General features: G+C 35.0%; 1 protein-coding gene across 21 annotated transcripts in view; it reads left to right on the top strand.

Moving 5' to 3' along the window:
- TSGA10 (testis specific 10) overlaps positions 1 to 20,774 on the top strand; it is a 169,443-nt gene that overhangs the window by 30,901 nt on the left and 117,768 nt on the right. For 14 of the 21 annotated variants that reach the window (XM_024242280.2, XM_063713356.1, XM_024242282.2 and 11 more), the window contains 7 exons: positions 6,373 to 6,588; positions 13,510 to 13,575; positions 14,871 to 15,038; positions 15,437 to 15,595; positions 18,724 to 18,894; positions 18,985 to 19,062; positions 20,305 to 20,456. In XM_024242280.2, coding sequence (XP_024098048.1) covers positions 14,988 to 15,038; positions 15,437 to 15,595; positions 18,724 to 18,894; positions 18,985 to 19,062; positions 20,305 to 20,456 — 611 coding nt within the window. In that variant the 5' untranslated portion in view covers positions 6,373 to 6,588; positions 13,510 to 13,575; positions 14,871 to 14,987. Of the gene's footprint in view, positions 1 to 5,386; positions 5,523 to 6,372; positions 6,589 to 13,509; positions 13,576 to 14,870; positions 15,039 to 15,436; positions 15,596 to 18,723; positions 18,895 to 18,984; positions 19,063 to 20,304; positions 20,457 to 20,774 lie in introns of those variants that run through there. The other 7 variants (XM_063713358.1, XM_024242281.2, XM_024242272.3 and 4 more) reach the window with 5 other exon arrangements.

Raw genomic sequence — 20,774 nt, 5'->3', positions numbered from 1 at the left:
TACCTAGAATAGGCAAATTATGGAGATAAAATTGTTGTTTAATGGGTACAGAGTTTTTTGGGGGAGGGGATTAAAAAAATTCTGGAAATAGATAGTGGTGATGGTTGTACAACATTGTGAATATACTTAATGCCACTGAATTATATACTTAAAAAATGTTAAAATGAAAATTATGTATATATATTTTGTGACAATAAAACAAACTTTAAAAATAGAGTAACTGAAAATAAAAACTCAATGTTCTCAATAGAATGGAGGAGAGGAATGAATCAGTGAACATGAGACTAGAAAAATAATTACCTAATGTGAACGTCAGAGAGAAAATAGATGGAAAAAAATTTGAATAGAGCCTCAGAGACAGGTATAAAACTATGTTTGACAAAAAAGCGAGAGAAGGTGGTGCTAAAAAAAATTTGAAGAGATAATGGCTGAATTTCCCACAAATTTGGCACAAAGACATAAAACAGATGAAAGAAGGTGACGGAATACCTAACAGGAGTCACCCAAAGAAATGCATGCCAAGACACTAAAAAAATCCTGAAAGTAACCAGAGAGAAACCATGCATTATCTATAGAAGAACACCAATTCAAGTGACAGCAGATATTTTTAATCTGAAAAATTGGAGGTAAGAAGGAAGTGGCACAACATTTTTCAAGTGCTAAAAAAAAAAAGCAAACCTGTCAACCCAGAATTTTATATCCAGAGAAAGTATCCTTGAAGGTTGAGGAAAAGTAAAGACATTCTCAGATAAAGAAAAATTAAGATAATTTGTGCCAGCAGAGCTACCCTAAAAGAATAGCTAAAAGTATTTCTCTAACCAGAAAGGAAGTGATAAAAGAAGTAATCTTGGAGCAGTAGGAAGGAAGAACAATATGTAGAGCAAAAAATATAGGTAAATGAAATAGAATTTCTTTCTTTCTTTTTTTTTTTTGGAGACAGGGTCTTGCTCTGTCATCCAGGCTGTAGTGCAGTGGCATCATCTCTGCTTACTGCAGCGGCATCATCTCTGCTTACTGCAGCCTTGGCCTCCTGGGCTCAAGCAATCCTCCTACCTCAGCCGTTCAAGTAGCTGGGACTGCAGGTATGCACCACCATGCCTGGCTGATTTTTTTTTTTTTTTTGGTAGAGATGGGGTTTCGCCATGTTGCCCAGGCTTGTCTTGAACTCCCATTCTTAAGTGATCCACCTGCCTCAGCCTCCCAAAGTCCTAGGATTACAGATGTGAGCCACTACTCTGAGCCAAATTTTGTTTTTAAGTTTACAAAATTGTATTTAACTGTCAAATGTGGTTCTAAATGCATGTACAGGAAATATTTCAGACAATTATTTTATTAATAGGGGAGAGTAAAGGGAGCTAACAGGAGGTAAGGTTTCTGTACTTTCACTTGAACTGTTAAAATGTAGGCTATGATAAGTTCTATATATGTAATGTAATGCCTAGAACAACTGGTAGAAGAAGATCAAACAAGAGTTACACTCAGAAACACTATAAATAAATCAACATAGAATTCTAAAAAATGTTGAGATAATCCACAGGAAGGCACCAAAAACAAAACTCTTCATGATTTCAACACTTATAACTACAGTAATCAAGACTGTGATATTGGTGAGGGATAGATACATACATGAATGGTACAGAACAGAGAATCTAGAGATAGTCCTATACAAGTATAGCCAAACGATTTTTTGACAGAGATGCAGATGCAGTTCAGTGGAAGATAGTCTTTTCAACAAGTGGTGTTGGAGCATTTAGATATAGGGAAAACAGTTACCCTCCACTTAAATCTCACACTTCATAAAAAATTAAATGGACCATAGATGTAAATGTAAAACATAAAACTATGATACTTTTAGGAGGTAGCATAGGAGAAAATTTGCAGGAAGTTAGGCTTGGATGGAAAGTTCTTAGATATGATACCAAAAGCATGACTCATAAAAGGAAAAATTGGTAATATGGACTTAATCAAAATTGAAGTTTTTGGCCGGGTGTGGTGTCTCGTGGCTATAATCCCTGCACTTTGGCAGGTGGATGGATCACTTGAGGCCAGGAGTTCAAGACCAGCCTGGCCAACATGGCAAAACCCCATCTCTACTAAAAATTACACAAATTATCTAGGCATGGTGGTGCATGCCTGTAGTCCCAGCTACTTGAGAGGCTGAGGTGGGAGGATCACTTGAACCCAGGAGGCAGGTTGCAGTGAGCTGAGATTGTACCACTGTACTCCAGCCTGGGTGAGAGTGAGATTCTGTCTCATATATATACACACATATATATATGAATATATATACACACATATATATATGAATATATATACTTCTGTGAAGTATCTCTTCATGTCTTTTGCTCATTTTCTAACTGAATTGTTTGCTTTTCACTATTCAATTTTAAGAGTTCTTCATTTGATACAATAGATATGAGTCCTTTAGCAAATATGTGGTTTGTAGTTAGCGTTTTACTTTGCAGAAGGCCCACTAAGACGATGAAAAGACTAACTACAAACCACATATTTGCTAAAGGACTCATACCTATTGTATCAAATGAAGAACTCTTAAAGTTGAATAGTGAAAAGCAAACAATTCAGTTAGAAAATGAGCAAAAGGCATGAAGAGATACTTCACAGAAGGATGTCTGGTATACTAGAAAAAGATGTTCAGCCTCTAAACATCAGGGGAATGCAAATTAAGGCCATCATGAAATAACAATACAGTAACTAAAATAAAAAGTAGTGACAATACCAAATGCTGGCAAGGATGAGGAGAAACTGGATCACTCATCCATTCCTGGTAAGAATATGAAATGGTACAGCCACTCTGGAAAATAATTTGGCAGTTTTTGGTAAGACTAAACATACATTTACCATACAACCCAGCAGTTGTACTCCTGGGCATTTGTTCCAGGGAAATGAAAACTTATATCTACTCAAAACTTATATCCTACTCAGTTGTTCGTAGCAGCTTTGTTATATTCCCAAACTGGAAACAACCAGTTTTCCTTAATTGTTGAATGGTTAAACTGTGGTATTCCTTACCATGGAATATTATTCAGCGATAAATAGAAATGATCCTATTTGGTTCAAATAACAACTTGCGTGGATCTAAAGGACGCTGTGCTGAGTGAAAGAAAGCAATCTTAAAAGATCACATGCTCTATGATTTTATTTATATAACATTCTTAAAATGACAAAATTGTACACATTGGTGGGAAGAATTGAGGGCGGGGAAGGAGAATATAAAGAGGCAGCAGAAGAATGGTCTTGTTGTAATGGAACAGTTCTATATCTTGAGGTGGTAGTTACAGAGAACTGCACATGTGAGAAAAATCATATAGAACACCATGCACATGGTGTATCTGGGTATGATATTATACTATATTGTTTATGACACAACTGTCAGCGGAAACTGAGTAAAGGGCGTATGAGACTTCTCTGTACTACATTTGCTTCCTGTGAATCTTATTTAAAAATAAAAATTTTTAACAAAACTACTTGAGTACCTATAATACTGGAAATTTTACTTGAGCTCTTATATAATGTCTAATGACAATTCTACAAATTGTAGGCATTCTGTCCCTTTAACAGAAGAAACTCAAGAGACTCTTATTTATTTTTTTTCTGAAGTCAGGTGCATCTTCTAGGATCAAGAAAATATGGTAAATTCTCCAATTACATAACTGGTAAAGAACTACAACAGGATTTAAACCTAACTCTGCCGAAGTCCAAAGCCCATATCCTTTGTATTACTCTAGACTGCCTCTTTTAAAGTACTTTTGTCTTGGAATTGAGTAAAAGTAGAGTTCATGAGGGAAGGGAGGGGAGTGTTCATTTATATTACTAATAATTTGTTTTATTTGCTTACTTAATAATTTGAGGATTATATGTGAGATACTTAATAAATGATGCAGAAACAAGTGATGATACAGAAATGAGACAATACAGTCTTTTAAGTTGTTTAGAATCTAGTAGAAGGGACAGGGAAATAAATGATTTTAATGCATCTTATAAAATATTGAGATAAACTTGTATAAGAGGCTTTATGGGCACACATACTGAAAAGGAGAAGCATTTAACATCTCCTGGTGCAGTGGGAAGTTAACAGACATTTTTAGTGTGCTCTTGTTGCTGAGAAACATGGCATAGGAAAAGCCACGAACAAAGATGAAAAACACAACTTGAAGTTTATCTGTTTCACATCCTGTAGTTTGTCTGTTTGCTTTAAAAGAAAGTAGCTGAAATAATAAGGGTAGGGTAAAATAAGTAAACAATGAAAGCCTGGGGTGACAATAACGAACAGATCATTGTACCTAGTTTCTGTGCATGTTGCTAGAGGTGGGCTTTGGATTTGACTTTAAAATTTCTAGAGGCAAAGGCAAATAGAAATATTAGTTAAATAATTAATGATTGTTAGGGTAAGAACAAACCAGGTTTCCAAAAAAGTCACGTATTTTCCTGAAATTGAAGCCTAAGTAGGGTTTTCCTTGAGGATTCTCATAAGGAGGGTTCTGTGATAACACTTCAAATTTCAAGTGTGTACATTTCAATAACTCCCCTAAAAGTTTTTAAATGAATTTAATGAGATTATTTTTTATAGTATGTCTGGTGGTGGGAAGTTAGGTTGGACAGGTAAGTCGAGTTGGATCATAAATGGCATTTTAAAATTTTATTCTCAGTGTCATGAGGCAACATAAGGTTATAGGAATGACCTCAAATTTGCATTTTCGAAGAATTTTTGAGAGTAGATGGGAGAAGGACAAAAGAGAAGAGAGTAGGAGACACTGGATTAAAATAATGACTTTATTATGCCTCTTGGTGGGCTATTTACTGGGTACAATAAATGGCATTGTAGCATATTTAGTTAAAAATAATTCATGACTTTTAGGATATTTTTATGTAGTGACAACTTAAAAAGTTTTTTTGAAGACAACTTTGTTGATTTTAATGGTTTGGAAGACGATAACTCTATAGCTGTTTGAAAAGGGCAACCTCAGGGCAAGAATAATGCTAGAACTAAAGAGGTCAGGTATTTAGCAATTTCAGATGCTCCTTACAGACTGAAACTTCTGTGTGCGAGTGTTTTTTTTTGTTGTTGTTGTTGTTTTTAATGCATCTTTTACAGGGTACAAACACAGTATCTTGACACAATAGGTGCTCAATAAATATTTGTTAAATACACAATGAGAGACAAGTACTATGGAAAAGAATTTGTACCATGACTTTACCTCGTAGTTATTTTTGTTATTGCACTTAACATATTGTCTTTGTATTTCCTCAAGTAAACAAAAAGTTCCCTGCGGGCAGGTATCTAACCTATCTTTGTATTTTTGGAATTTAATATAGTTCCTGACATAATCATTGTTCAATGGGTCTAATTTTTTTTTTTCCTTTAAAGACATTTGGATACCTTCATGATAGAAAAGGCCCTTTTCTTCATCCATTGATAGTTTGATAGTGGGCTGGGAAGGAAAGCTGTGTTCCTCCACATTAGGCAGCAAATACTTGATTGATTTGATATTTAGCTTAGTCAAGTAAGTTACTGATACTTTCAAAAGGACTTTTTAAAAAAGAGTTAATAATATACACATATATGTACGTATATATATGTATACGTATATATACGTATATATACACGTATATATACGTATACATATATATACTTTTTTTTTTTTTTTTTTGAGATAGAGTCTTGCTCTGTCACCCAGGCTGGAGTGCAGTGGCAGGATCTGGGCTCAGTGCAATCTCTGCCTCCCAGGTTCAAGCAATTCTTGTACCTCAGCCTCCCAAGTAGCTGGGACTACAGGCACTCGCCACCATGCCCAGCTGATTTTTGTATTTTTAGTAGAGATGGGGTTTCGCCATGTTGGTGAGGCTGGTCTCAAACTCCTGACCTCAGGTGATCTGCCCGCCTCAGCCTCCCAAAGTGCTGGGATTACAAGTGTGAGTCACCATGCCTGGCCTAAAAGAGTTAATATATTTTAATAACAATAATTAGAAATTTAATTAAAAGAACTCTTAGTGGTATTAAAATTAATTTCAAAACTATTGAAGTTTCTTTATTGCAGATATAAATATTTGGCCATTTTTCTAATAGATTGGCTAAAAATCAATAGTAATTAAGTTCTTTTTAAAATAAACTATAAATTGTCTTGAAAGATACTGCTATAAAATTTAAAATTTTTATTTAATATATTTTTTCAAATAGGTAATACATTCACATGGTACAAAATTCAGAAGGCACAAAAAGGTATAGAGTTAAGTTTCTTTGCCAGGAAAGCAAATCTCCCTTCTTGATCCCTTCCTGATTCCAGTCACACAGTTGCTCCCCAGAAAAAAGCTAAGGACTTATTTTAATGTGATTTTTTTTTCTGATAATAACAGATTGAAGATCTCAAACAGACAAATCATGGCTTGGAAGAATATGTTAGGAAACTCTTGGATAGTAAGGAGGTGGTAAGCAGTCAAGTAGATGATTTAACCAGCCACAATGAGCATCTTTGTAAAGAATTGATTAAAATTGACCAACTAGCAGAGCAACTAGAAAAGGAGAAAAATTTTGTGGTGGATTCCGCCAACAAGGAACTTGAAGAAGCCAAGGTACCAGATTTACCACTGATAAGGATTTTAATTTTACTTTAAACATCATGTAATTTTTAAATGCAATGGAAAAAGTAGCATTCTCATTTGTATAATTTGGAAGCTGTTTAGATTTGACAGTATATTTAAATGTCTGTTCTAAGGATAAATTGTTTCTCACATTTTACTTCTTTTAACAAATTTTACTCAAAACATTTCCTAAGTAATATGTAGTCATTGTAAAACATTTCAAAGCAATAGGAATGTTCTGTGAACTAAATGTTGCTCCCACTTCCCAATTCCTCTCTCCTGTGCAGAGATATCTACAAACTAATAGATACATTTATTTTCATCTATTTTCACACATGTAATTGATTTCAATACCCTTTAAAAAAGATTTTTACCAAACTAAAAATAGAACTGCCATGTGATCCAGCAACACCGCAGCCAGGTATACATCCAAAAGAAAGGAAATCAGTATGTCACAGAGGTATCTGCACTTCCGTGTTTATGGCAGCACTATTCACAATAGCCAAGATATGGGATCAATCTAGGTGTCCATTAACAGATAAGTGGATAAAGAAAATGTAGTATATATACACAATAGAATGTCATTCAACCATGAAGAAGAAAAGAACTCTGTCATTTGCAGCAACATTAATGAGCCTGGAGGACATCATGTAAAGTGAAATAAGCCAGGCACAGAAAGACAAATATTGCATGTTCTCACTCATATGTGGAATCTGAAGAAATCAGTCTCATGGAGATAGAGCATAGATTGATGGTTACCAGAGGCTAAAAGGATAGCGGGGAGGAGAGGATGAAAAGAGGCTGGTTAATTGGTACAAAAATACAGTTATAGAGAAGATATAAATTCTACTGTTTGATGACACAGTAGGGTGACTATTGTTAACAATTTATTGCATATTTTAAAATAGCTGAAAGAGAAGGTTTGGAGTATTCCCAGAACAAAGAAATAATCTTTAAGGTGATGGATATCCCCATTATCCTGATTTGATCATTATACATTGATGCATGTATTAAAATATCACATGTACCCCATAAACATGTACCATTATTATGTATCAATAAAAAGTCAATTTAAAACTTTTTTTAACTAAAATTTAAAAATGTGCCAATCTTTTTTTTTTTCTTACTGATGTCTGAGATTTGGTTCTTGTTCAGGAAGGTTTTTTTTTCACCTCAAGAACTACATATATACTTTCTAAAGTTTTCTTTTAATACTTTTTAATAGTTTTCCTTCTTTTGATACTGCTAGTTTCTTTTTGTTCTAATATGAGGTAGGGTTGCGTAGTCCTTTCTCCACTGATTTGACGTATCATTTTAACAGATACTAAATTCTCAGATATCTGTGACTTTCTGGACTATTTGTTTTCATTGATTCATTTGCCTTTTTCTTTGCCACCATCACATTGTTTTAGTTACTGTAGCTTTATGATATTTTGATCAACATTTTATTTCTTGATTGAGTACTTTGCCATGAAATTTAGAAACTAGAGATGAAACATAATTATAAAATGACAGTTTCACTTCTCCATTGCTGCCTAATGGCTGATAAGCAAGATAGAGCATATTTGAAGGCCAAAAAACAACCTTTGAATTTTTAAATGATAGCGTGTGAACATGTTTATTTGTCTTGATTTTATTAATCACCAAATTAGTAAATTGTGTCTGTAACAAAGTAATTTCCCAAAGCTAATTGTTATTGCATGTTATTTCTTAAACATTCTTTTAATGTAACAGTATTCTTATAGCAAATAATAAAGCAATTAAATAAATTATCAGGTGAAACATTATTGAAGTCACTGTTACAGTAATTTGAAATATGAGTCCAATTGATGAACTCTAGGATTGTATGTATTTTTATGCAGTAACCTCATTGAGACTGCTTAATGGATGAGTTTAAATTAGTGGAAAGTCAAATAATACAACTTTTTTGTTGTTGTTGAGACAGAGTTTCCGTCTGTCACCTAGGCTGGAGTGCAGTGGCACTATCTCGGCTCACTGCAACCTCCACCTCCCAGGTTCAAGTGATTTCCTGCCTCAGTCTCCCAAGTAGCTGGGATTATAGGCACCCACCACCACACCCATCTAATTTTCATATTTTTAGTGGAAATAGGGTTTCATCATGTTGGCCAGGCTGGTATTGAACTCCTGACCTGAAGTGATCCTCCCACCTTGGCCTCCCAAAGTGCTGGGATTACAGGCATGAGCCACCACACCTGGCCATAATAGTGCAATATTTAAATACACGAGTTTATTACCTTAAGGATATAGTCTTCTCTAACCATGTTGTCTGGAACAGGTCCTTAGAACTACTTGAAATACTAGATAAGAATGATTTGTTTTTAACTTTTGAATTATTTATCTTCAAATGGATGCTGTTAAAGTATTTGAAGGATATTTAAAAGTAGCTTGAATATTTTAAACATTTTTCAATACACTTTTGTTTGTATTGTTACTTTAAAAATTTTTTTAACTTAATTTTTTAATGCCACTTCAGGTGGAATGTATTGTTACTTTTTTTAAGGTAACATTCACAGTTTAATGGTAAATTGATTTCCATCTGTCTTAATTATAAAAATTATCAAAATTGGGCCAAGCATGGTGGCTTATGCCTGTAATCCCAGCACTTTGGGAAGCCGAGGCAGGTGGATCGCTTGAGGCCAGGAGTTTGAGACGAGCCTGGTGAACATGATGAAACCCCATTTCTACTAAAATGCAAAAAAATAGCCGGGCATGGTGTCATACGCCTGTAATCCCAGCTACTTAGGAGGCTGAGGCACAAGAATAGCTTGACCCTGAGAGGCAGAGGTTGCAGTGAGCCAAGATCGCGTCACACTCTAGCCTGAGCAAAAGAGTGAGACTCTGTCTCAAAAAAAAAAAAAAAAATTATCAATATTGAAGAGTTTTAGTATGTCTTCCTTGTTTTTGTCTTCAAATTAAAAATTAACTGCACGCCTTCCCAGACTGCGGGAAACCAAGTTGACTGAATTCCAGCAATGAGAATGCCCTGTTTAGAAGTCATCACTTTTAAAGAGTTGTTAGGGTTTATGTTCTAGAAAGAGTAAGTACTATGTTGGGGTGAATTCTCTGCTATCAAAAGGAAGAATTTTTGGAATGGAAAACATCTAAAATATAAAAGCTAGGATTTACCTAAAACTGTAAGTATTAAATTTACAGGTGGAATTTTGCCTGGCTTGGCAAAGAGTATTTCTAGGAAATAGATCTCCATAAATAATGTGGAATGTTGGGTGTATTTGAGGATTGGAAAGCTATCGGGTGAAAAAGAGGTAAGCAGCAGTCTTGGAGTAGAGATACCATTGCTGACACAGGGAAAACATCAGAGACTTAATAAAGAGAGAACAAAATGAAAATAGGCCTTTGAGTTGGTAGAATGCCCTGAAATGAGGAAATCACCAACCTCAGTAAGTGAATGTCCCCAAGTAGAAAGGGGATTAGAAAGATGCAAAACCAACACTGGGGATATGAACTCCAGTGTGTGTTGTCATCATCCTAAGACATTAGATATGCATGTTAGGTTTATATTTATGGGGGAGAGATTCGTTGCCTAATTTGTGGGGTAGCACTTGAAACAAGATTTCTAATTCGATTGCTGAGAAAAAATGTTTGGGTTTCTAGTGTTTGAGATTATACTCTGGGTATGCGGAGGTAGAGTCTGAGGCTAAAGCTACTGTTAGTTTGTCTGGAATTGAGATAGTATTAAATGTATTCACTGGGAAGTATTTACTTTTAGTCTTATTTTTAAAGGTCAACAGTAACTTCTTCCATGATTTACTTCATTAAAATATTTTCAGTATTAACTATTGGCTATTGCTATGTAATTACTTTGAAACCTTAATGCCTTCAAACAACAAATATCGATACTTCACAGGTTCTTGGGTTGGGAATTCAAGAGTGTCTTAGCTGGGTTGTTCTGGTTCACTGTTTCTCAGGAAATTGTTATCAAGATGATGGCCAGTGCTGGTGGTTTACACCTGTAATTCCAACACTTTGGGAGGCCAAGGCAGGCAGATCACTTCAGGTCAGGAGTTCAAGACCAGCCTGGCCAATATGATGAAACCCTGTCTCTACTAAAAATACAAAAAACTAGCTGGGCATGGTGGTGGGCACCTGTAATCCCAGCTACCCGGGAGGCTGAGGCCAGAGAATTGCTTGATCCCGGGAGGCAGAGGTTGCAGTGAGCCGAGATCACGCCACTGCACTCCAGCCTGGATGACAGAGACTCGATCTCAAAAAACAACAAAAAAGGTGATTGCCACAGTCATGGCTTGACTGCTACTGGAGGATCTACTTCTAAGATGGCTCACTCAGATGGCTTTTGGCTATTGGCAGGAGGCCTGTTCCTTGCTAGGTGGACCTCTCTCTAGGGTTGCTTCATGTATTCTTTGTGGAAGTTTATTCTCCCTCCACCTTCCCCTCTCCCCCAGCCAACAATCCAAGAGATAATAAGGAGGATCTGCAGGGCTTAGCATGACCCAGTCTCAAAAGTTATATCTCTTCACTTCCTCCATATTCTAATCTTTAAAAGTGAGTCACTAAGTATAACCCACACTCTAGGGGAGGGAAATTAAGCTCCAGCTATTGAAGGAAGGAGTATTAGAATTTGTGGACGTACGTTAAAACCACCTCAACTATATGCCTTCGTTTATTCTCTCATCTTGAGTTGTTTACCATTCATGTGTTAACATGGCATTTCCCAGATAATTGAACATTACACTTTGAAATGTGAAGCAGAATTACAATTTTACCATTATTTCTTCCTACAATTTATATTTTTAATTGACCTAGGGGCTATGTTATTGGACTGGATCTCTGATAGTCCTTATCATTATTGTGATCTCTGATAGTCCTTATCATTATTGTTACTTTTGTGTGTGATTCAATAAAAAGTATTTCAGAGCCTGCTGTGTGGAAGACATTGTGTAAAGTCTTTGTTTGTCCCCCACAAACAAAGGGTGGGGTGGGGGACAACAAAGACTTTACCCAATGTCTTCCACACAGCGGGCTCTGAAATACCCATCCCCACATTCCCTGCACACACTCCCTGTCTTTCTCCCTTGCTTTATTTTTCCCTGTAGCACTTTGCTCTTCCTTTCCCCTTCCCTCACTATGCTCCAGCCATGCCGGTCTCCATACTTAGAACCAATCAGATGTTCTTTTGCCTTAGGACCTTTGTTAGAGCTGTAACTTTTGCCTGCAATGTTTTTTGCCCAGATTTTCACGATTGACTTCCTTTCCTCTGAAGTTTTTGGTCAAAGGTCACCTTTCAATGAGGACTTCCTGACCACCCTATTTAAAATTCCAATCTGTTCCTCCATAAATATTCCCAGTATCCTTAACTCTGCTCTTCTTTTTCTAGTATACCATATAATTATTTGTTAGGTTTATTATTGTCTATTCTAGCTGGAATGTAGGATCCACAAAGGCAGAAATCTTTGTCTCTCTTGTTTACTTAACTCAAGTGCCTAGAACGTGAGTGCTCCTTGTATTATTTTTTGAGGGATGCAATCACTAACATATATTTTGACTATTATCTTTTGTTTTTCTTTTTTTGGCTAGAATATATACTCCATGACGGCAGAGATTTTTGCCTTTTTTATTCATTACTTTGCCCAGCACATAACACAATGGCAGGCAGGTAGTAGGCATTCATTAATTGTTAAGTAAGTGAAAACACTGAGTTAGCAGTTTTTCATTTGGGCCAGTTATTTTGTTTTTCAGAGTGGAATCAACATTTTTTTTAATCACTGTAAAATTAATGCATATTTATTATACAAAATTTTAGTCCATATAGAAAAGTAAATGAAGAAAATAACATCTACCATAATCATACCTTGTTATGCCTAGACATAATCTTCAGTTTATTTGGTTATGTTTACATGTAGGATGTCTGCATATAAATTTATTTTTTATGAGAATGTGTCATACCAGATACTCTTTCACAGAGTGAATTTTTGTACTTATGTGGAAATCTTAACACATTCAAAGTAGACCTGTATCTTTTTAGTGTCTACTTAGTAGTATATATTAAAACATTGAAAATTGTCTATTCAAGGCTATACATAAGGTTATCCAAACTCTATGTAATTATGTTCTATTTCTAAGTACTTTACTTGTGAGAAAAGCGTTCCAAATAATAGCACCCCTTAATATTTCATAAACTTAAAATATGACTGCCAGAAAAATTGTAGAAGAGAACGTTGGTCTAAAAAACAAATGAAGTACAATAATTCCAGAGAATTCAAATTTAAAATGTAGTAGGCAAGATCGGGATGCAGTTTAGAATAATGAGGGAAAGGTTGATGAATTGCAAAATACATTAAGTGAATATGCTATTAGCAAAGAACTTTACTGCTTTGCATAAAAACTTAGTCAGTGTCCTGTAGGGACATACAATGTAGTCATATGCTAAATATATGACTATAGGTACCTATCTTTTAAGACTGGGTATGTTCACTGTCATAAATTGATACAAAAAGTATTTTGTGGGTTGAATTGAACTAAGCAGTTGAGTTCAGAAGAGAAAGCAATCTTTTTTGAATGGGATAATTTGGGTCGACTTATTTTATTCTGGTCATTCTTTTATTGCTTTCCTATTATCTTCAGAATTGTAATTAGTACTAACATTTTGTTCCAGTTTATGGGGAATAATTTGGTAAAATACAATCAATTAACATTTTATACAAAAGATTGAATTTAAGGGAATTGTTATTTCATCCTGGGTAAATCATCTTTTATCTTTTATCATCAAAGGTTGCTAAACAGGTTATTTCTTCTTTAAAATATTCACTGCCTTCATGTTTTTATTTTAAGTGGCTTCCTTTTTTTGATGTTCTTTTTCCAATTAGTTTAAACATCTTTAATAGAAATAATTTTTTTTTTTTACTTTTTCTTCAGATTGAACTCATTTGCCAGCAAAATAATATTATAGTATTGGAAGATACAATAAAAAGGCTTAAATCTGTAAGTACATTTTTCATAAATATGTGTTACGGAATCATTTTTATTTGGTCAGTAAGCTATAAAAAATTATATCTTTGGCTCTCACGCGTTTTGTGAGGAATAAAATATGTTTGTTTTCTAAAATCTGCACCAACTGCTAGGGACACAGGGGAACCCCCATCTGTAAGAGTGACTTTTTTTTGCTTTTTTCATCACTACTCCTTTGTTTCCTACAGGCAAAGAACAACTTTTGGTTGGTTTTATCAATGTCCTTATCTGTTAATTGATTTAAAATGATGACTGAATAATTCTCAAAATATAAAGTTTGTTTGTTTACACATTAACTTTTATCCCCCTTAATAATAAATACTTTTAAGCCATAAATTTTGTTACATAATTCCAAACAATGTTTTATTTATCTAACAATGTGAAATGAAAACTGTTCTGTTTAAACATTTTAGTGTTATTTAAAATATTTAAAACCCTCTATCTGAAAGTATATCTATAATTTTCTCCCAATAAAGTATTGTTAAATAAATGTTGTCAAAGAAGTGTTTCTAAATATATGAAAGTGAATGCAAATTTCTGGGAATGCTTGCAAGTATGGAATATCCAGCGTTCAGTTAATTTATTCACTCATTGAACAATATTGGACAAAACTTAGATGCTATAACAGATGCTTTAATAGTAGCATATGTTTTTCTTCTTTTGAGATGGAGTCTTGCTTTGTTGCCCAGGCTGGAGTGCAATGGCGCATTCTTGGCTCACCACAACCTCTGCCTCCCGGGTTCAAATGATTCTCCTGCCTCAGCCTCCCAAATAGCTGGGACTACAGGTGCATGCCACCATGCCCAGCTAATTTTTTTGTATTTTTAGTAGAGACAGGGTTTCACCACGTTGGCCAGGCTGGTCTCGAACTCCTGACCTCAAGATCCGCCCGCCTCGGCCTCCCAATGTGCTGGGATTACAGGCATGAGCCACCATGCCCAGCCTAGTAGCATATGTTTTTCTAAAGCAAATCCATGCCATTTCTAGGATGTGTGCTAGGTCTGTGGACGTTTCTGGCCTCTCTAAAATTTCTTTACCATTTTTTCTCCAAAATTATCTTTCAGTTAAAATAGCATACCCAGAAATCCTGGAAAAGAAAGATATCTAACTGCTTTTTAAAAATTATTGATATATAATTTTTTAAATGTTGTATTTAAAAAATACCAAATTAAATGTTTTTAAGGATCCTGTTTGTTTTCAATTTCACTTAGAAAATGATGCTATAGTTTAGCTTGAAATAATGGCCTAATTTTTTCCTCCTTGGCAAGATAATTTTAGATACTGAAAAAGCACAAAATAAATCTCCTTCTAGACTTGATTCCTTTGTCAAGACTTTGGAAGCAGACAAAGATTACTATAAGACTGAAGCTCAACATTTGAGAAAGATGATGAGAAGTAGGTCTAAAAGTCCGAGACGCCCATCACCAACTGCCCGGGTAGGTTTTATAAATTTGTAAATATTTTGGAGTTTGTTGCCCAGACACTGGCTTTTATTCTTTGTTTTACCTAATTTGAAAATAATTTGTTTTGATTTGGTGTGAATTGCTGTTTCAAAGGGGTTGAGAGACAGAGGTCTCTTTGATGGCACAGTAGACTACTGATATTGGTTCTTTATCCTCAGCATAAGTAGCGCTTGGGAGGTAATCAGGCAAATGTGGAATAATTTGGAATGAAGCTGTTTTAAAAAGACATGGTTTTTAAACTTATTTTTTATAATTTCCTTTCATTATATAGTCTTGTTTTCTTAATTAGAAATTGGGCACTACCATCAGTAGCACCTTTCTATCAGTACTACATATCAAAGAAGAATTTTAAATTCCTTATATAATTATAGGGTGCAAACTGTGATGTAGAAATTTTGAAGACAACAACAAGAGATCGTGAAGAACTTAAATGCATGCTGGAAAAATATGAGCGCCATTTGGCAGAAATTCAGGGTAATGTCAAGGTTCTTACATCTGAGAGAGACAAGACCTTCCTTCTTTATGAACAGGTAAACTTATAAAAAATAAATCATGTAAGTAATAACATTGAGTTCTAGAGGTATGTAATTCTTCTTTGAGATCCATGAGACTGCTTAAACCTGCAAGTCAAGTTAATCTAACATTTAGGGATTACCTATGTTTTTAAGATATTCTTAATGAAATGTAATACATTTCCAATACAGTAGGTATGTGAGTACACACATATGTTATCCCCATAGCCAAAAATCATATACATGCATAAAAATAGTCTTATTTTTGGAATAAGATATGAAGAAACCATTAAATGATAAGTTGTTATGAGTTCAAGGTAAAAAGATCAAATCCTGACCTTTTTACCTTGAACTTGCCACACCTTGTCACATCACTTTAGGAACTTTTATATAATTTGCTTAATTTTAGAGAATAAAAGAAGTGTGTAGTTTATCTCTGCTTTCTAGCTTAAAATTGCATAGCTTTTATTAATCAAATACCTTCTTTACCCAACAAGTATTAAATCCTATAAATCACCCATATAACTTCTTTTAAAAGTATCACAATTTTTTAACGAATTATAGCTACTATACACAGGGTTCTGGGCTCACTACTCTAAGGGATAGAAAAATGATAAGATGCTGACCATGTTTTCCTATAAATTTACAGTCTAGTTAGGGAGATAAAGTATATTGTATTTATTTTTATTAAGTGGTCTAGAAGATATTATAAAAAACAAAAGAAGTGGGCATTTTTAGATATGGTGATCAAGGAAATCTTTATTAAAAGATTCGAAGTGTGAGCCCTGAAAAATGAATAGAGTTTCTATTACCCTGAAAGGGGCTAGAAGGAACAATCCAGACTAAAGGAATGGTATGAGGTAAAGGATAAAGGTAGGAAAATCAGCAGATAAATAAATTGGTTTAAGACTAGAATAGAGGGTATATGTCAGTGGAGAAGGGAGAGAGCTAAGACTTGAAAGGTAGATTGCACTAGAGCAGGAATCAATATACTTTTTCTGTAAGGCCCAGACAAAAAATATCTTCTGCTTTGCAAGCCATGTGGTCTCTGTTGTAACTAATCAGCCCTATTGTTGTAGGGTGAAAGCAGCTTTGGACAATACATGAATGAATAACTTTGGCTGTATTACAGTAAAACTTTATGGATACTGAAATTTGAATTTCACATCATTTTTACTCGTTTTAAAATACTCTTTTGATATTTTCCCCAACCATTTAAAAATGCAAAAATATTTCTCCACTTACAGACCTACAGGAGGCAGGCTAGATGTGACCTGTGAGTTATATATAGTTTGCTGACTTCTGGACTAAACGGTACAGGCTGTTCAATGGGCCTTATATGGGGTTTATATTTTGCTTTATAAGCAACAATCTTTTTTTTTTTTAAAGGCAGGCAAAATATGACCAAAGTATCATTTTTACAATGTTACAATTTTAACCTTATGGCAAATTTTTATTTTTCACATAATCTTTCTATACTGTCTTCTTATATAACAATTTCTCCTTTGAGAGAATTGGTGGAGGGAGAGACCATGGACTCCTCCTAGAAGGCTGTCACAGTAGTGCACATATAAGGCATTAAGGGACTAAGAAAGGGCGTTTCAATGGAAATAAATATAGGGACAGATGCAAAAGACCCTGTGAAGGAAGATTTGACATGATTTGATTTTAGGAAGAAGGAGGGTTGCATGACAGTCACTAAAATTCTGTCTTGAATGACTCAGCAATGTAGTAATAAAATAAGAAATAGGAGAGTCATTGGTGGTTTGAGGAAAAAGATGTGAGTTTGTTTTTAGACAGGGTAAGATGATGGTAGCACACTCAGGTCGTAATTGCCATCAGGCTGTAAGAAATGTGGGACTGGAGTAGAGAGAGGCAAGAGTTAAATAGTTAGCTTTGGAAGTCATCTGCTTAGAGGCGAGCTTCGAGCCTTCAGAGTGGATGAAGTCTCTGAATGAGAAAACTGTACATAGAGGAGAAGAAAAGTTATGATATTCAAGATGCAGAAGGGAACCTTTGAAAGAGACAAAGATGACAGAGAGCTAGGGAGGAACAATGTTGTAAGGGAGGAAGGAGTCTCAAGAAGAAGGATGTTGTAAATAGCAACAGACCACTAAAATATCAAGGAGAACAGGAACTGAGAAAAGACCATTATATTTGGTTAGGTCTTTAGTTGAAATTCCACAGAGGGTGCACCGGAGGGTGGGAGCCAGGTTATTCTGGGGTGATAGAGTGGATGGTAAGGAACCATTGGCAATAGTTATAGACCATGGGACTTTTTTTTTTTTTTTAATGTGTTGCAGGAAGAAGAGACATAGGATGGTAAATTGGTCAGCAGGATCAAGTGACAGGTTTTCAAGATAAGGGAGCACTGTACATGACTGAAGGCCGGGGAGAAAGTGCCAGTGGAGAGGGTACTATTCAAGATGAGGAGAAATAATTATAATTGAGTCAGGGAGATCTTAGAAGACACTTTAGGAGATGAGGTTTGGGGTTCTGGTGAAGGCTTAGCTGTGGAAATTGGGAAGGTATATATTTTCCTCTGGGGCTTGGAGACTATCTGAATAGACAGTGATCAAAATCAAGAGGAAAAGCGACCTGTGCAGCGAACTATGATATTAAATAATCTGCAGGTTTGGAATAGATTTGGGACCCAAGGATGGTTGAACAGACGTGCAGAGACTCTGTTGGGTTATCAGTAAGGATTGGTGGGCCTTTCTGTCAGGGCAGAAGTAGCCAAGACATAGGAATGGCATACGCATTTATATTTAGGAAGACTGAAACTCTATGATAATATTCATTAAACCGGTAGTCTGTCTAAATTGTGCTGAATTTAAATTACACTACAAAATGAATAAATGGAGTATACCAAATATATTTCTTAGCAAAACATTCTCTGTTGCAATAACTTCCTCCAAATTAATTTTATTTTAGACTTTTGGCAAAGATGTTGTAACATGAACTTCTATTTAAATATATTCATTTTCATTTATTTGTATAAGCTCATTTTAAAATAAAAGTGATACCATTACCCTGCTGCATGCATGTTGATGTAGGTTTGCATTTTAACTGGCTAGATACATAAAATTTTTTATATTTATGTGTTCTAAAGCTTGTTAAACCAAATTCTATGATTTAAATAATAGGCACAGGAAGAAATTGCCCGACTTCGACGAGAAATGATGAAAAGCTGTAAGAGTCCTAAATCAACAACGGCACATGCTATTCTCCGGCGAGTGGAGACTGAAAGAGATGTGGCCTTCACTGATTTACGAAGAATGACCACAGAACGAGACAGTCTAAGGGAGAGGCTGAAGGTTGGAAAGGATTTTATTTACGTGAATATATGTGAAACACAAATTCAGGGATATTGAAATCACTTTATTTTGTTTTTGCTTTTTAATCAGATTGCTCAAGAGACAGCATTTAATGAGAAGGCTCACCTGGAACAAAGGATAGAGGAGCTGGAGTGTACAGTTCATAATGTAAAAAAAAAAAAAATCTCTTTTGGCTATAAACACTCAATGGCTTTCCCCTTTCCCCTTTTTCTGTGTTCAGAGAAGTTATTTTATTTTTCTAAGATAGTGTTTATAGTCCTAAAATACTTAAGGTATTTTATAGTGTAAATTGTCACTTTTTCATTTGTTTATTTCCTTCTAAAAATATGAGTAAATTTTTTTGGTGTTAGGTTGCAAAGTATGTACTTTAAAAAAATCATTAGGAATTCATTTTCAGAGATCTTATCTACTTTCTCATCTCCATATTTTGTTAAAGATAATATTGCCAGATGTAAAGAAAATGGTTTATTCTATCTAAAGAGTGGATAAGGAGAGAAAATTATGATGAAATAAAAATTACAAGCAAAGTTTATTTAAACTAAATTTAAATGTGAAACATCACCTTTTTCCTAATCAGATTTGATATTGCTATGAATATATATTGATGATATTGTCACTATATAAACATAATTAAGAGAATTTAACTTTCTATTACCAAATATAATTGAATATATTTATAAATTCATCTGTACTGTTTTATTGTAATGAGTTAAAAATATGAGACAGGGGCCGGGCACGGTGGCTCATGCCTGTAATCCCAGCACTTTGGGAGGCCAAGGCGGGTGGATCACCTAAGGTCAGGAGTTTGAGACCAGCCTGACCAATATGGTGAAACCCTGTCTCTACTAAAAATATGAAAATTTGCCAGATGTGGTGGCATGTGCCTGTAGTCCCAGCTACTTGGGAGGCTGAGACAGGAGAATTGCTTGCACCCGGGAGGCGGAGATTGCAGTGAGCCGAGATCGCGCCACAGCACTTCAACCTGGACGACGGAGCGAGACTCCGTCTCAAAAAAAAAAAATTACTAGACAGGAGAAAATAATTTTTATTTTCATAATTCTACATTATATGTGTAATTTATTAATGTGGGGCAACAAATAAATTCTTTTGCAAACAGCATATTTATACTATAGTCAAATTGAACCAGATTGAAAAATATAGACTGATATACTGTGATAAGCTTTATAGGAAAGCTTTGCAGTGGCTTTTTCTTGGTCCTACTTCACAGCACCTTATCTGTAAGACCTTCTACAGCAGTCAGGTCTAACCTGATACTCTCATCATGTCAGTCTTGCCATAAACCAGTTTGTACAGAGGGAGTATGCCCTTCTGGAAGATTACTAAGGTGTTTTTAGTGATGGCAGTAACCTTGTCATTCTACTTGTATAGCTTGATGACGAACGTATGGAGCAAATGTCAAATATGACTTTGATGAAGGAAACCATAAGCACTGTGGAAAAAGAAATGAAATCACTAGCAAGAAAGGCAATGGATACCGAAAGTGAACTTGGCAGACAAAAAGCAGAGAATAATTCTTTGAGGTAAACTAAATCACCTTTAAACAACCAACAGTTTACTATAACTATAGCTCTGCTTTTTATAGTGTATTTTATAATGAAAATTATTTGTTGAGTTCAGTTTCTGAGAGGATTATTGAAAAGCAGTTGTAGGAACCCTTGGCACACAGTGAACAATTTTCCTGAGCTCAATCACAGACTGGTAATGCCACACTTAACTAGGAATCACACTTCTAGTAATCTTACTTTACATTTGTAAAAAACTTCAACTTTTAACTGAAATAGCTTTTACAAAGCTCTTCTGGGTACAGAATATATTTGACTTTGATTGTTTAATTTACC

This window comes from Pongo abelii, chromosome 12, assembly GCF_028885655.2.
Source record: "Pongo abelii isolate AG06213 chromosome 12, NHGRI_mPonAbe1-v2.0_pri, whole genome shotgun sequence".
Taxonomy (NCBI): domain Eukaryota; kingdom Metazoa; phylum Chordata; class Mammalia; order Primates; family Hominidae; genus Pongo; species Pongo abelii.
Note: the sequence above shows the minus strand (reverse complement) of the source record. Positions and strands in the feature narration are given on the sequence as shown.